General features: G+C 42.2%; 1 protein-coding gene across 1 annotated transcript in view; it reads left to right on the top strand.

Moving 5' to 3' along the window:
* The window catches only part of LOC139649161 (protein EFR3 homolog A-like), a gene marked incomplete at both ends in the record, with an annotated part of 44,482 nt that extends 28,532 nt beyond the window's left edge, over positions 1-15,950 (top strand). The window contains one exon of the mRNA XM_071525488.1: positions 15,872-15,950. Within this exon, the coding sequence (XP_071381589.1) occupies positions 15,872-15,950 (79 nt within the window). The remainder of the gene's footprint in view (positions 1-15,871) is intronic.
* Positions 15,951-17,500: the final 1,550 nt, after the last annotated feature.

Genomic DNA, 17,500 nt, shown 5'->3' with positions numbered 1-17,500 from the left:
ATGCTCGTGTGCACTCCGGCTGATGTGAGAGCACACACACACACACACACACACACACACACACACTCACACACACACACACACACATTTAAATCTCCTCACACGTTCACTCTGCGCTGAGCGAGTCGTTCAGAGATCGCACGCCGCTCCCCTCCTGTGTGGGATTTCACCGCAAAATTAATTGTGAGAGCTTTATAGTTCCAGCAGTGAATTGTCAGTGTTGTGGTGATGAGCTGAAGCTGATGAGCTGCTGCTGGGATGGAATCCACTCTCTGTGTGATGAGACCCGGCCGGGTGAGGGGGGGCGTCACGCTACCTGAAGGGTCATCCACGAAATGGACACACATTATGTTTTCAGGTCGTCCGTCCCTCCGTCCCATTCTCCTGAACGCGATATCTCAGGAACGCCTTGAGGGAATTTCTTCAAATTTGGCACAAACGTCCACTTGGACTCAAGGATGAACTGATTAGAATTTGGTGGTCAAAGGTCAAGGTCACTGTGACCTCACAAAAGACGTTTTTGGCTCAAGAATTCATAATAATAATAATAATAATTGATTACATTTATATAGCGCTTTTCTAGGTACTCAAAGCGCTTCACATATGGGGGGGGGGGGGGACTCAACTCATCCACCACCGATGTGTAGCACCCACCTGGGTGATGCACGGCAGCCAGTTTGCGCCAGAACGCTCACCACACATCAGCTATCTCAGTGGAGAGTAGAGGACTGAAAGAGCCAATTAGGTAACGAGGGATGATTAGGTGGCCATGATGGAAGGAAGGCCTGTTTGGGAATTTTGCCAGGGCACCGGGGTTACACCCCTACTCTTGCGATGAGTGCCGATGGGATCTTTATTGACCACAGAGTCAGGACCTATATCATACGCTAATTATGACAAAATTTCACACAAATGTCTAATAGGAAAAAAATGATGAAGTGATGACATTTTATATCCAAAAGTTCAAAGGTCAACTTCACTGTGACATCATAATGTTTTGCTTACCACTGTAGCTGAGAAAAGGATCTTGGGTCATTCTACAAAAACGGTGGAAGTGCTGTCACTTACTTTTGCAGACACCAAAATCCTTTAAGTTGACCTAATAATCACATTAATTATATATGTTCAATAAATATAGACTGTCCTTGCAATGATAAAACAAAGTTTATTGGTGGAGGCAAACAACCGCGAGGCGGTTATTTCTAATTTCATTTTGTATTTTTTCAAGTGAGGCATCCAGCTACCTTGATTATAACATCAGATATTTGCAAAAAGAATAAAGACAAGAATCAATTGTCAGTATATGCCAGTTCCACATGTTGGATTTTCACTAAAAGTTAATAATTTCATAAACCCTCCACTAATGGAGGGTTTGCCTCTTCTTCTGGTGTTGCGTGAATCCGCTCAGAAGTTATATGCCTTTTTATGTGAAGCCACGCCCCCCTTTGCCCAATCGGTGTGAAAAGTTAATCAGTTCTCCCTCGCCTCGTTACCAAACTTTCCACAAAGTTTCATGCAAATCCGTTCGTAACTTTTGGAGTTAACAGACAGACAGACGGAACGGGGCGAAAACAAAAATTATTATTAGAGTAAATTGCAGGCGACATTAGAAATCTCAAAGCAAAACAAACACAAATTTAAAAAGAAATAGAAAATAAGTAAAGGAGAAAAAAAAAATCTTCCCCTTTAAAGTGTCCTCGATCAAGACACTGAACCCCATAATAACACATTATACAAACTGAGATGTAAAGAGAAGCAACATTTAATTCTGTGTATATACTGTATATTACTAAGAAACAAAGCAAAAACTAGAGTGGTGCTGTTTTTTTTTTTCTTACTTGAATTGAAATCTGACGCGCTCCTTTATGTGCTGAGTGACTTTCATGAAACCTGTGAAAGCCCCAGTGTATAATTTAGAAAACCGCATTGACGTCAAGGGAAAAAAAACCCAAAGTATTCTTGTCTTTATTCCTTCAAAAGCCTTTGCAGATAAGTCCATTACATCGTAGGTTTTAGGCGTTCGGCTGACACTTTCATATGAGGGATTTACACTGAGTGCAGCAGAACGAGCTTCAGCTGTAGATAGCTGACATTAGAGGCAGTCGATAACAGGAAGTCAGAGGGGCGGAGCCATTAACGGCCCGACAATATTCAAAGCGTTTCTGTTATCCGGGGATGATAAAGTGCAGAGAGAAGAGAGAGGGAAAACATCCGAGCGAAAGAGCTGAGGAGAGAAGCTGAAGGGATTTGTAGTTTTTGGGAGAGACTGACTCTCTCTCTCTCTCTCTCTCTCTCTCTCTCTTTCTCTCGGTTCTGTTTAGGAGAAATTTTGGGGGTTTTTTGCCCCTAAAAATTTGCTTCCAGCTACCGAACCAGACAGAATTTCATTTTGGTAAACAGGGTGAATCTGTGGCTCATCAAACATCTTCCCTCCTGCAGCTTTAAAACGTATTGATCGAGCCGTGGAGAGGCTGAAGCGGTCTGGAAGTGTGTCGGTCTGATCTGATCTGATCTGAGCTGATGGAAGTCTGGTGACAGTCAGACTTCTGTCAGTGAAGCAGCTTCTCCTGCTGCTTTCATTTGCTCAGCGTAGTTGTGTGGATGATGCAGCAGTCGTTAATCTTTGAAATAAGATCATTTTTTAGCCTTTCTGTTTTAATTGATGGTAATGTAGACTCAGGCTGTTTAGGGGCGGAGCCTGCGTCCTGCTCTAGTTCAGGAGCTTCAGTTTTGGCCTCTGATAGCTGCTGCTAATGAATTCTCCAGAGAGCCTCCCCAGAAACCAAAGGACACTTTGATTGATGTGATTTCAACCACGACTTTTTGAGAAAACGCTCAAAGTCTACGCCTCACTTTCTGTAGTTTGAAGTTCCATCTCACCTCATGACATTTGGCAGTGTGATACCTGCTGGCCAGAGACTGAACCGTCATCTGAAGTCTCCTGCTGAGCGTCCCGCAGCAGGACTCTGTCAGCTGTTTGGGATAACAGCATCAACTAAACCAGATCTAACTGATCAGCAGTCAGCCATAGAACAGAATGATAGGACAAACATCAGATAGAGCAAGACACACAATAACAGATTTTATCAAGACTAACAGCCACCTGCTCTACAGATCCTAACCCACTGCCTCCAGCAGCCTTAGAGCTTCAAAGCATACAAGGAAAAACTCTTGCTAGGAAAATGAAATGTTAGAAACCTTGTAACAACGCATTATGTAATAACACGACAAAATGTAATAAATGTTCACTTCATTATGTAATAACACCCGCATTTTGTAATAATCTGCCACATTTTGTAATACACAGCTTGAACGCAATATGTCTTCATCTGTACACATGTTATATTTTTAACAATTAAGCTAAATTAAACTTCCCAAATATTAAATTAGACCAGCGTTATAGTTGACTAAATAGCCACATAAAAGCAGTAACAAGATCAGCTTTTTATCATCTTACAAATAACAGCCAAACTCAGGGACTTCATGTCAAAAACCGACCTGGAAAAACTCATTCATGCTTTTATTTCTGACAGACTGCTGCAGTGGTCTTTTGACAGCGCTCCCCAAAAAGAGCATCAAAAAGCTTCAGCTTATTCAAAATGCAGCTGCTAGAGTTCTTACAGGGACCAAAAGGTCAGACCACATCACCCCGATTCTTAAGTCACTCCACTGGCTTCCTGTCAGCCACAGAACTGATTATAAGGCAATGCTGCTTGTTTATAAATCAATACATGGAGTGGGACCAAAGACATTACAGACATGTTGAAGGAGTGCACTCCTGCCAGGCCTCTCAGGTCAGGTGGGAGTGGGCTGCTAGTGGAGCCCAGTGCCAGGGCTAAACCTGGTGAAGCAACCTTTAGTCACCATGCTGCACATCTCTGAAACAGACTCCCTGTCCATCTTAAAAGTGGCCAAATCCTCAAAACCACCGCAATCTGTAATAATTTATTACAAAATGCGGGGAAATTTATTACATATTGCGTTCAGGCTGTGTATCACAAAATGCGGCAGATTATTACAAAATGCGGGTGTTATTACATGGTTATTACATGTTATTATGTGGTCTTGTTGGTTTTGGTTGGTCAGGATAACCCCGCCCCCAGCCCCCTGACATAAGCGGTTCTTTATTCTAGACCAGCAAAGTGTCGGTGCCGCTCTGGAACCGGTTTTCCTGGCCGAGAGCCGGTTCTTTGGCTGCCGGTTCGAGATTATAGGCACCGGCTCCGAACCGGCCCTCGAACTGCCTTAGGTCGAAAAAGGGGTATGTGGGACCAGATACGGTTCTTCTATGGCAGTGGTTCTCAACGTGGGGTCCGGGGACCACCAGGGGTCCTTGAGGGGGTTCCAGTGGGTCCCCAACAAATTGATGAATCGTTAAACTTCAGCATTATTTCATTTACAAGAAGTTAACACAGTTAGAGAATGTAGAAGAATGTCTGTTCTGATCATAGTTTCTCTGTTATCTCTCTACCTACAATACAGATAGTCATGGGATTCTGGACAAAATCAAATCTAACAATAAAAATATTCTCAGATTTGGGTCCGAGAGGCAAAATCTCATCAAATGGGGGTCCGTGGCTCTAATGTGGACTAAAGTTAGGGGTCCATGATATGAAAAAGGTTGAGAATCACTGCTTTATGGCATCACTCCGAAGAACTATTTTCGGTTCCAGCTCATACCTTTATTTTTCTGTGGGCAGTAATAATGGTAATTAATTTGGCTTCATTTTTTTGCCTGCCGCTCCTTGTTGCCGAGGGAAACGGCGTGAGGAGCGTTGGTCTCCACGCTGCGTCACCAGTGAACTCCTCACTGTGGCTGCAGGACGTCTGCAGGAGCTTTTCACAAACACAGCTACATTTAATCATTTTTCGCTTCAAAGCTTTTTCAGCCAATTTGTTTAAACTCTCTCTTTTCTTCTTCTTTTTCTTTCTTTTCTTCTTCTTCTTCTTGCTGAAGACGGGCCCTGTGCTGACCTCACATTCACACAGCTCAGTCATTAGCGGCTCCGTCAGCTCCGGCTCACCGCTTCCTGCTAATCGGCCCTCGAGCCTCGCAACCCGAGCCTCTTTATATATTTTTTTTAAACTGGATGTCTTCATCACATTTTGTCATTTGCCAATTAAGGCAATCTGCTTATTGTAGCCGGAGTCTCTCTTCCTCTTCCTCTCTCTCTATCCTCTGTCTTCTGTCTTTCTTTCCATCTTCTCTTTATCTTGCCAAGGTTTATTCAGTCCTAGCCAGAGTTTCTCACCTCCCTCTCTCTTCTCTCTCTCTCTCTCTCTCTCTCTCTGTCTCTCTTTCTCTCTCTCTCCCTCTCTCTCTCGGTCTATCTCTCTCTCTCTCTCTCTCTCTCTCTCTCTCAGTCTCTCTCTCTTGGTCTCTCTCTCTCTCTCTCTTTCTCTCTCTGTCTGTCTCTCTCCCTCTCTCTCTCTCTCTCTCTCTCTTTTCTCTCTCTCCCTCTCTCTCTCTCTCTGTCTCTCTCTCTCTGTCTATCTCTCTCCCTCTCTCTCTCTCTCTCGGTCTCTCTCTTGGTCTCTCTCTCTTGGTCTCTCTCTCTCTCTCTTTCTCTCTCTGTCTGTCTCTCTCCCTCTCTCTCTCTCTCTCTCTCTCTCAGTCTCTCTCTCTCCCGCTCTCTCTCCCTCTCTCTCTCTCTCTCTCTCTCCTCTCTCTCTCTCTCTCTCTCTCTCTCTCTCTCTCTCTCTCTCCCTCACTCTCTCCCGCTCTCTCTCGGTCTCTCTCTCTCTCTCTCTCTCTCTCTCTGTCACAGAGGGAAATCTCTTCTTTACCAGCTTAACACAATCAGCAGCAGTAGGAAAGTTTTAAATGAAGAATCTCCACTGCATGTTTCTATGAGAGCTGCAGCCAGGAGAGATTGTGCGACATTACAAACCAAAGCAATTCTTCTCCATTTTTATCTTTGCATATTTTTACATATATGTATATTGTCCAAAACCAGCAGCTGAGCAGCTTGTGTTTTTCAAAGTTAATACTTTTCCTTTAAGTATGTTTTGACTGAAGTGTTTAAATGCAACATGCAACAGTGCAAGTTTTGTCTCTACATAAGCATTGAATCAGAAGACCAGCTGTAACCGTGTTGAATGAATCAGGTTTTGTTTGTTTGTTTGATAATCAAAAATAATGCATAGCCATCAGTCATGCATTAATTAAAATCATTGAGGATAAAGCGCATTTTATAATATAAACGTTATGTAAAGCACAAGTGTAAACAATGCGCTTACATTTAAGTTTTTATACTTCTGCACTGATGTGCATGGAGCTCAGTAACTTTACTCTCAGTGCATTTTAGATGAGTTACCTTTTACTTTTACTTCAGTAGGTTTTCACAGCAGTAATTTTACTTCTACTACTAAAGTCTAGTTTTGACAAACTAACAGGACTTCTGCTGGAGAACAATATTTTCACTGCAGCCTTTTATTTAGCTGAATGAGGAAAATATATTAGGGTTAAGAGAAAAGTAGGAGGCAATTTTATTATTCGTAAAATTGTGAGAACGGGCCATTTAGTGTGTGTGTGTGTGTGTGCTTGTGTGCTTTTGTGTGTGTGTGTGTGTGTGTGTGTGTGTCTTTCTGCATGAGACTGTCTCAGTGTGTTTGAGTCCCTGTGAGTCTGATTTGCATCTGTCTGTCTGTGTGTGTGTGTGTGTGTGTGTGTGTGTGTGTGTGTGTGTGTGTGTGTGTGTGTGTGTGTGTGTGTGTGTGTGTGTGTGTGTGTGTGTGTGTGTGTGTGTGTGCGCGTGTGTGTGTGTGTGTGTGTGTCCAGCTGTATCAGACTGCAGTCTGTTTCCACAGTGAGTCGCCCCATCTGGACAATCCCACAATCCTTTGTTTCTTGCAGCGATGCCTCCCGTCCGTCCTGCTGACACCCAGTCAGCTCTCATCTCAGGTCAAACATCCGACACGGGCCGTCTGCCACACACACACACACACACACACACACACACACACACACACACACACACACACACACACACAATACACTGAGAGAAACAAACATGCAAGGATGAAAGCAGCATGTACATGCTGAGACAGTATGCCAAAGCAACATGTACACTGTTATACAGGGGTGTGTGCACGTGCACACACACACACACACACACACACACACACAGGTCCCTGGACTATCTGAATGAATAACACTCTCACATTGCTCAATAACCATTTGTCAAGAGGCCCTTCATAATAATAATATCTTTATTTATATAGCACCTTTATGAACCTTAATGAATTTTAAAAAGCAGTGGAACAATAAACAGCTGTGGTTTGTTTGTTTATTTGATAATCAAAAATAATGCACAGGCATCAGTCATGCATTAATTAAAATCATCAAGGTTAACGCATAAAACGTATTTCCAGTGTGGTTCTCTTGTAGCGGGCAGTAACCCAGCTCCTCCCAGTCAGTAAATAATATCAGGGTTAGGGGTTAGGGTTGTTAGTCAACTTAAACTCAGCAGGAGCCTGAGAGTCCAGCTGTGACCTCTGACATGTTGACAACATGCGCCATCTGCAGGCCGCTCAGCGCCATGACAGCTGGCTCAGGTGCAATCTGTAATAACAACAATAATAATAATAATACTTTATTTATTTTTTGAAACAATTGCTACAAAGTGCTTCACACAAACAGGTGAAAACAAAAGGTGATAAGAAGATAAAACATAAAACCACAGAGAAGTGTCAGATAAAACAAGTTTACATGAAAATAAATAGATTAAGAAATAATGTTCAGGTATTTTTAGGTGTGAAGCTCCTCATGGATCCAGAATGGAAATCACTCACATATTCATTCATTCATTCATTCATTCATTCATTCACTCACTCACCCTCAGTTCGCCTGTCTGCCCCTACTGGTCGTTGGGAGGCATGGCAGCGTCTGCAGGCGACACACTGAACCAGGATCAGTCTCTCGCCTCCTCTCTACACTGCTGAACTGTGCAGCCTGTTTTACATCTGTGACGTGTGTGTGTGTGTGTGTGTGTGTGTGTGTGTGTGTGTGTGTGTGTGTGTGTGTGTGTGTGTGTGTGTGTGTGTGTGTGTGTGTGTGTGTGTGTGTGTGTGTGTGTGTGTGTGTGATGAGGCGTCGAGGTGGAACAGGAAGTCACTGAACCTGACAGAAGTGAGGCTGGTCGTAAAGGTTCCATATTATTCAGTTTTCATGATTTAGTTTTCAGATCTCCTCTGTCTCAGGATCAGAATAATGTTCTTCAGATAAATGTAGTTTAGTTAAACCTGCAATAAGCGATTTCAGACCTTGTGTGCTATGTGGGGATTTCCTTGAGACATAATGATATAAACCAATATCCACAGAGCAGCAGCTGTGTTGCTGTTTTCTCCTCTTTTCTAAAGCTTGTTGTCAAATTTCGCTCCTGAACGAAGCTCCTCCCGCTCCATTCAGCAGCTTTTCATTTTTTTTAAAGCTAGCTTGTCTCCCTCCTCGCTGTTTAAAAGCGGCGCTCTCCCCCTCCCATTCCTGAAAAACACTCTCGTAATCGTGAAATCGATGAAGCGACTGAGTAAACTTGTTAAGCTAGTGAACTTGTTAAACTAGTTAACTTGTTAAATTAGTAAACTTGTTAAACTAGTGAACTCGTTAAACTAGTGAACTCGTTAAGCTAGTGAACTCGTTAAACTAGTGAACTCGTTAAGCTAGTGAACTCGTTAAGCTAGTGAACTCGTTAAACTAGTAAACTTGTTAAGCTAGTAAACTCGTTAAACTAGTAAACTTGTTAAGCTAGTAAACTTGTTAAGCTAGTAAACTTGTTAAGCTAGTGAACTTGTTAAACTAGTAAACTTGTTAAGCTAGTGAACTTGTTAAGCTAGTGAACTTGTTAAGCTAGTGAACTTGCTGCCTGCCTCTTCACTTGTCATAGTGGGACATGTGACCTTCAGCAGGAGAAAGATCATCTCTCATCTGTCAAAGTGAGACTGGTAACCGGTGACACTGCGGTTAGCTTAGCTGTTAGCCTTTATGCACGCTGCTTTGCTAGGTTTGTCCTTAGGGGGCCTCCGTAGTGCAGTGGCTTTGCTGTGTGTTATTTACAAATGTGTTGCAGTTTCTGTCGCCCTCTAGTGGTCAGAAAATTCCACGTATTGCAGCTTTAAAAGTTGAACGAGTGAAACTGAATGAATGTGAATACTGGATCCTGATTGGCCGACAGCAGCGGCTCCTCTTATTCAAATGAGGTAAACCCGCTGAGTCTTTCAGGCTTTCAGTTAAAATGCTGCAAACTGGACCCTGACTGGACGGATTTCAGTCATTCTTTAGTGAGAGAGCCAATCAGGAACGAGTCCAGCTGTGATGCGTTTCCTGGAGTTAGACTGAAACGGAAGGAGGTGTTTCTGAAAATGAAATAATATTAAATTTAACCACTCAAACAAAGTCACATTTTAACAAATATCCATCTTTAATCATATATGTAGCCTAAATGAAGGAAAATTTGAGTCCGTTATTTAAATCTGTAGCCGCCCTCCCTTCTTCCCATAATTGTATGTATTACTATTATGATAATCGTTATTATAAAAAGAATGAAACATTTTTTTTAAGAAATGCATAAGGACAGAAACATCAGAGGAGCAGGAGGTGTGGAGCTCCTGATCCGCCTCAGCTCTCTCTGGATGGAGCGGTCGCGGTGCCTCCTGTCTGCAAGGTGTGGTGCGGCGTCGAAACAAGCGCTCCTCCAGCAGCGGGGGGGGTGGGGGGAGGGGGTGGAGAGATGGGAGGGGAGGGGGGGGGCATCTTCAGGCTAAAAATAGCAGGGATTGGGGTTAACAGAGGGAGGAGGAAGAGGAGGAGGAGGATTGACGTCATGCTGGTAAAACGAGGCTGTTATCTCTGCTCTCCTCTCTCCTTTCTTTCTCTTCTGTCTTCTCCTTCTTTTCCTCCCCCGTTCTCTTCTGTCTTTCTTTCTTTCTTTTCCGCTCTCTCTCTCCCCGTCTCTATTTGTCTTTCTGTGTCAGTTCTCTTTCTTTCTCTCTCTTTTCTTTATTTTCTTGTATACCTCTTTCTTGCTCTCATCCTCCTGGTCTCTCTCTCTCTCTCTCTCTCTCTCTCTCTCTCTCTTCAGCCTCCAATACTTTGATCTTCCCCATTTTTCTCTCTTCTCTCTCCTTTCTTTCCAATCTTTCCTTCCTTTGTCTTTCTCTCTCTCTTTCCTACCGATCCTTCTTCCCTCTCCATTTCTCTCTTTTTGCTCTCTCTCTACCTCTCTCTCTTTCTTTCTCTCTCTGCCTCTCTCTACCTCTGTCCCCATGTCTCTCCCATCCTTCCCTCCCTCCCTTTTTATCTAACCCTTCCTCTCTCCTCTCCCTCTCTCCTTCTCCTTCGATAGAGAGAACAGCAGGAGAGAGGGATAAAGAGCAGTTGACATGGAGGGAGAGAGGCTATGGACTGGCTATGGCTATGTCTGGACGAAGATGGAGAGAATATGAGAGAGGGAAAGAGAGAGAGGGAGAGATTTGACGAGTTTGAGGGCAAGAGACATAAAGAAATAGACAGGAGAGAGAGAAAGAGAGATGGAAGAAAGCTGGGAGGAGTTTGTTTTTCCTGACTTGTGGCGCAGCGGTTAGCTAGCGAGCCAATCAGCAGTCACTTTGGTAAAAGAGCAGCGATGTGATTGGATGATGTAAAATTAACCATTAAACTACTGAACTTTGACACCAAATGTTTTAACAAATTTCAGGAGGCTGTTGTACCGACGGGATTCGCTCGATACTCGGTGTGTGTGAGTGTGAGTGAGTGTGTGTGTGTGTGTGTGTGTGTGTGTGTGTGTGTGTGTGTGTGTGTGTGTGTGTGTGTGTGTGTGCCTCCACTATAAGCAGTGATCGATCACTTTTGTGAGCGTCCAGTCTGTAACCTGCAGGCAGCAGCTGACTGTGTGGGAGTCTGTCACTCAGCGAGGAACCGAGACCCACAGAGAAAGGTCCGGCCGCGGGTTCCACAGGCAGGAACACACGGTGGATGAGGTCGATGCGGGGGGGGGGGGGGGGGGGGGTCAGAGGTCACGGCTCGACGCTGAGGTCACGAACGCAGTCTGGAGGTTTCGGTCTGATGTGGCGATGAGAGAGGAGTCTGAGAGCCGGAGGAGGTGGAAGAGCAGAGAGTGGAGATGAAGCTAGGACTGTCTGAAGTGCTGCTGTGGGGAGAGGAAAGAAACTGAGCTGAAGGGAGGAGAGTAAGAAGAGAGTGAAGTTAGGCTGTGCTCACACACACCGTTTTTTGATGTGGAAAAAGCTCTTCCTGGAGCGCTTTTTGTGAGGAGAAATAAAAAGCGGATCACGGCAACGTCACCTGATGTTAGCTGAGCAGCTGCTAGCTCACTAACCAGCTGGTTAGTGAGCTAGCAGACAAAACAGTGTTGGGGAACAAGCAAAGGCTTACCAGATATTTCCAATACATGTCTTGTATAATCCATACTGCCTTTATGATCGCTGTTGCAGTAACGGAAATTCACTTATTATAACGTCCAATTTCTCCACCGGCAATTTCACTTTCTCCATATTTGTTGTTGCTGTGGGAAACGGCCAGCGTCTCTATCTTTGTGATTGGTCGGCTGGAAAAAAGGCGGTTCACGTCACCCGGCGCTTTTCTGAAAAGTTTAACATTTCTCAACTTTTGAAAGCGCTCCGCTCTGAGGAAAAAAACACCGGTGTGTCTGCCGCGCTTTTCCCTTTGCTTCTAATGAGGAAAGGCAGCTGGCAGTTGGGGGAAAAAACGCTATGTGTGAACGCAGCCTTAGTGCATGAAGTGAATAAAGTACAGTGAGGCAAGTGAATGAAGTGAAAAGGTTTTCTTCAGGCACTCTTGCTCAGAGGAGACTAAAGTTACACTGCAAAAAATGCCCTTCTTAACGAGTCATTTAGTCTCATATTCAGCCTTCAAATCTTATTTTTGTTAAACCAAGAGAAACATTCTGCAGTGAGGAGAGATAACTCCACTTGTTTCCACTGCAGCTTCAGTTGTTTCAGGAATTTTCTAGAAATGAGTGTCAGCCTGTTGAAACCAGTCAGAATAAGGCAGATCACTGCACTGCTGTCAAGAAAATGACTCTTGATTCTACTAAATTCTTGAAACAAGTTGATTTGTATTGGAAACAAGTGAAATTATCAAACCTTTTAGGACTCAGTAATGACTTAAGATGGATTTTTTTTTTTTAAAGAATATTTATTGATTTCCAGAGGGTCAGATAATTAAGGATGAACAAGCATGATAAAAATATGTACCCTCTTTTCCAACTTTGAACACATTCTCCACACACACAAGAGAACCAAAAAATAGTCAAATAATCAAAAATGAAATAAATTAAAATAAGTTAGGTATAACAAGGCATAATGAAGGGAATTTTTTTGCAGTGTAAAAAGTCTTTATTTGAAATTAGCACACACAGTATCTAGGACACGAAAGCGGCTGTTGAAAGAATCGGGAGAGAAATGGGTTTCAGAGGAAGAGAGCGAGCTGAGAAGAAAAACACGGTGAGCGGGGGTCGGAGGTCACGGCTCGACGCTGAGGTCGTGAACGAGAGTCTGGAGGTTTCTGGTCTCACGCGGCGATGAAAACGCTTCTGAAAGCTGCTGGAGGTGGAAGAGCAGAGAGTGGAGATGAAATACCGCTGCCGGTCTGAGAAGTCTTTCAAAGTCTGAGAAAAGAAGGGAATAATCTCCAAAAGGTCTCGGGATAAAGAAGGGAAACGTGTAGAATAATAATGTTGTTCGGTCCTGATGTAAAAGAGTACGCATTCTGTGTTATTGTTATTAATAATAACAGGGTTTCAGTGGAGAGTTTTAGTGTCATTCTAGTGTCATTTAGTGTAATTTAGTCTCAGTGGATGTAAATGCTGTTTCAGGGGCTTTTTCCACCCTGACAAGAATACAATTCTGAGGAAAAACTTATAATGTTTTGAATATTTCTGGCATGACAATTATCAAATTTAAAGATATTGTATATTGGTAAAAACCTCGGCAGCTTCAGTTCACCCCCACCCCCTCACCCCCCCATCTCCTCCCACTAGTAAATCCTCTCCTCTCTCCTGTATCTTCCTCCTCCTCGACTCTTCGCTCTAATCTGCTCTTATCTTGAAGTGGAAAAATGCCTTCTACCTTTCTCCTCTGCTCTTATTTCAGATTTCTTTTCCCCAGCTCTTCTTCTCTCTGACATCATCATCATTTTAGGGGAACTTGCGCTGTGGCTTGGGCACTTACACTGCTTTCTATTGGTTGCTCACATGACTTGGACTCAAGTCAGACTCAAGTCACAATCTAAACTTGACTTGGGTTCTGGTGACTTGGGACTTGACTCTGACTTGTACTTTGATGACTTGAAAAGGTTTCTAAAGTCTTGACTTGAGATCTTGTGTTTGTGTAAATGACTCAGATTGAAAGTGATGAGATTTGTTCCAGCAGACGACTGAATTTAAATTCTGTTTTCTGAATTTGTATGGAATGATTGAATTTATTGAAGTTGAAACTGATTATAGAAATCAAACTCATGATGCTCTTACCAAGTTTTTATCCTATTAAAACCATATTGCATTGAAAAGTCCTAGATATTTAGTTTTCTTTAAGATATTTAATTGATACTGGACTCTTGATTTGTTCTGACTTGACTTGCTGTTCTACATTTAGACTTGAGACTTGACATTAATGACATGGACTTGACTTGAGACTTGACTTGGTAATGTACATTTAGACTTGGGACGTGACTTGAGACTTGACTTGGTGATCTACATTTAGACTTGGGACTTGACTTGAGACTTGTGCCTCGAGCAAAGTTGACATGGTCACACCTCTGGTAAATAAACTGTGAGTTCTGTTCGGACTCTTTCTTTGTTCCTTTGTTCGTCATCAGGAATAAGAGATCATGTGTGACTGACTGGTTGTTTTTGGTGATACTCAGCACCTACATGTTAGTACGAGGTGTGTGTAAGTGTGTGTAAGTGTGTGTAAGTGTGTGTAAGTGTGTGTCCGGGTGAGGCATGATCACCAGCAGCAGGAATAAACAGCAGATGTAACTTATGGATTTATTTATGGATATAGCTGCAGCGGGTCGGCTCCTCCGCCTCCGAGAGAGAGATGAGTAATCTTCCTCTTCCTCCATCTGCCGGTTCAGACTCATCTGCATATCTTCCTCCCTCCCACTCTGTTTGCAGCCTGTTTGACCCTCTGCCTCGCCGCCATCCGCCCAGTTCACAGTTGAAATATAATTGCGGGGGATTCGTTTTCCCTTCAGGCTCCCGAGATACATGATGGGATTTTACAGGTTTCCTTTGAACGCACAAACCCCAGTTCTTAAAGGAGATTACATTGTTTTCATGCATTTTTATGCCTTGCATTATATAATTATTATACTTTATATTTGTGTTTATCTCGATGCCCATTGGCAGCTATGGATATTCTAATTTGCCCTTATTGCGATAATACCCAAGACTATATACTATAGTATACTATACTATTAAATTATATCGTATCGTATCATATCGCATTGCATCGTATCTTATCTTACCTTATTGTATCTTATCGTATCTTATAGTATCGTATCTTATCGTATCTTATCGTATCTTATAGTATCGTATCTTATCGTATCTTATCGTATCTTATAGTATCTTATAGTATCGTATCTTATCGTATCTTATAGTATCGTATCTTATCGTATCTTATAGTATCGTATCTTATCTTACCTTATCGTATCTTATCGTATCTTGTAGTATCGTATCTTATCTTACCTTATCGTATCTTATCGTATCTTGTAGTATCGTATCTTATCGTATCTTATAGTATCGTATCTTATCTCACCTTATCGTATCTTACCGTCTTATAGTATCGTATCTTATCGTATCTTAAAGTATCTTATCTGAGCGTATTTTATCATATCTTATCGTATCTTATAGTATCGTATCTTATCATATCTTAAAGTATCTTATCGTATCTTATCGTATCTTATAGTATCTTATCGTATCTTATCTTATTGTATCTTATCGTATCTTATCATGTGTTATCGTATCGTATCTTATTGCATCATATCGTATTGCATCGTATTGCATCGTATCTTATTGCATCATATCGTATTGCATCGTATCTTATTGTATCTTATTGTATCTTATCGTATCGTATCTTACTGTGTCGTATCTTATCGTATTGTATCTTATCGTATCTCACCGTATCGTATCGTATCGTATCGTATCCATATCATAATATAAGTACAACAGTGATGCGGCTTGTCTGTACAGTACAAATACAGAATGTCCCCGGGGTTTTCTGCCTGTGATACATGCATATGAAACAGAAACAGGAGACAAAGCTTGCTAACTCTTTGATGCCACAAGAGTCAGTATGGCAGCCAGTAAAGCCTGACTAACTGAATTATCAGCACAGTTGGAACATCCTTGATTAGACTCTTGTATAACATACCATATATCACCCATATTGTTGCTACTCCATGTCAGACTGACTTAGTAATTAACATTATAGTGATAATTTGATTAAATGAAGGATACACTGTAAACAATTTGTCATTAACTTTGCATTGTAGTGCACAACTGAGAGCAAATGTACTCAACCTACAGAATCAGAATCAGTTTATTCCTATTGACATAATGACACATTACATACTGAGACACACTGTAAAAAACATGTTTGATGGTATATCTGGTTGGAGTTCTTCCTTACGTCTACTGTTAACTACATGGAGTAACTCCTAAAAATACACTGTTTTCCAGGAACTAAAAGTACCAGAGTACATTTTAGAGATACAAGGTTTTCACCCGACAGCGACACTCTTCTAAACTCGGCTCAGCTAAATTCAAACTTATCTTCCTGTTGTTTGTGTTTTGGTCCTGACCGGTTTGTTTGTTTCTCTTCCCTCCAGTCACCTGGACAACCATCGCCTCTGGGATCCCAACGAGTTCGCTGTGTCCTGCTTCAGGATCATCATGTACTCCATCCAGGTACAGGAACTGTTCGAAATCCACCGGTTCATCTACAGTCAATTTTCTCATGGTTGATTATTCCAACACAGTCTCATTAAAATTTTGTGAAAATGAGCGCAAACTCTGAAATGCAGATTCTGTGTTGTGGACATGAATAATGTGAAGATTATGTTCTTCCACCATGAAGAAGATTAAGATAAGATAAACTTTATTGTCCCTCAAGGGGAAATTTGTGTTGGACTCACTGGAGCGAAAGCAAACAGGATTATGTAACAGTGTGATGTTGTAGGTTCAGGTTTTGGTTGAACGGGAACTTTCCCTAAAAATGGAAGTAGAAAACATCCTGATTTACATGATTTAGGTTTCAAACCTCCTCTGTCTCAGGATCAGAATAATGTTCTTCATGATGTTTTGCAGATGAATGTAGTTTAGTTCAAAGGGTTTTATTGAATGAATGTGAAGACTGAGTCGTCACAGTACAGGACCCTGATTGGCCGACAGCGGCGGATCCTCTAATTCAAATGAGGTAAACCTGCTGAGTGGAGGCTTTCCGGTTCAGATGCTGCAAACTGGGCTCTGATTGGACGGATTTCAGTCATTCTTTAGTGAGGGAGCCAATCAGGACCGAGTCCAGCTGTGATGCATTTGCTGGAGTTAGTTTTGAAAACTTTAAATTTTAACCTCTCAAACAAAATAAAATTGTAATGTTGTCTTCATTAAATATCTTTGATCATATATGTATACAAACAAAGTTAATTCCTATAATATATGACCTTTAAAATTATTTAAGTGGTGTATCTCACTATTAAAAAAATCGGAATGGCTATTTTACAGAATTTGACGTTGGTCCCTGTGAATAAATACTTAAATATTTGTTTTTTTATGAAACTTGCAGCAGATTGGACCTCATATAAAACAAATCACCTAATTTCTGTTAGCAACCTTAAAGACAAGACTGATGAAACCTGCAGAGCAACTTTCTGCTCTGGATAATGTCAGGCTGTGTGTGTGTGTGTGTGTGTGAGGAGAGAGGATGTGACTCATATCTCTTTGAAGTCCAGGCCCCTGGATGTTATTCTCTCACTTTGCAGCAACACACACACACACACACACACACACACATAGTACTACATATGTTCACCCACCAACTGCTGGTGCGCTTACTACTAGTTTCAATCACAGACATCTCTCTCTCTCTCTCTCTCTCTCTCTCTCTGTCTCTCTCTCTCTCTCTCTCTCTCTCTGTCTCTCTCTCTCTCTCTCTCTCCCGCTCTCTCTCCTTGTGTCCTTGAATGTCTCTTTATCTTTCTTTCTGTCTCTTTCTTCCTATCTCCCTCTCTTCAGCTTTCCATCCATCTATTCAGTACATACTTTCTGTCACTCATTCACACACCTCTATCTCTTTCACACACACACACACACACATATACATACACACACAGCCTCCTAGTCAAACCCCAAGAGATGTACCTGTTCCCTCCATCTCTCTCTCTCTGTCTCTCTCTCTCTCTCTCTCTCTCCCACTGAGCAATTTTACATTGATTAGACGTTTAAAACACGTCTAAATG

This window comes from Centroberyx affinis, unplaced genomic scaffold (genome assembly GCF_046629955.1).
Source record: "Centroberyx affinis isolate AG114_WGS23_722 - 3 ecotype Tasmania unplaced genomic scaffold, CSIRO-AGI_Caff_v1 ptg001295l_1, whole genome shotgun sequence".
Taxonomy (NCBI): Eukaryota; Metazoa; Chordata; class Actinopteri; order Beryciformes; family Berycidae; genus Centroberyx; species Centroberyx affinis.
The sequence above is the reverse complement of the archived record's forward strand: the minus strand, read 5'-3'. Positions and strand labels throughout refer to the sequence as shown.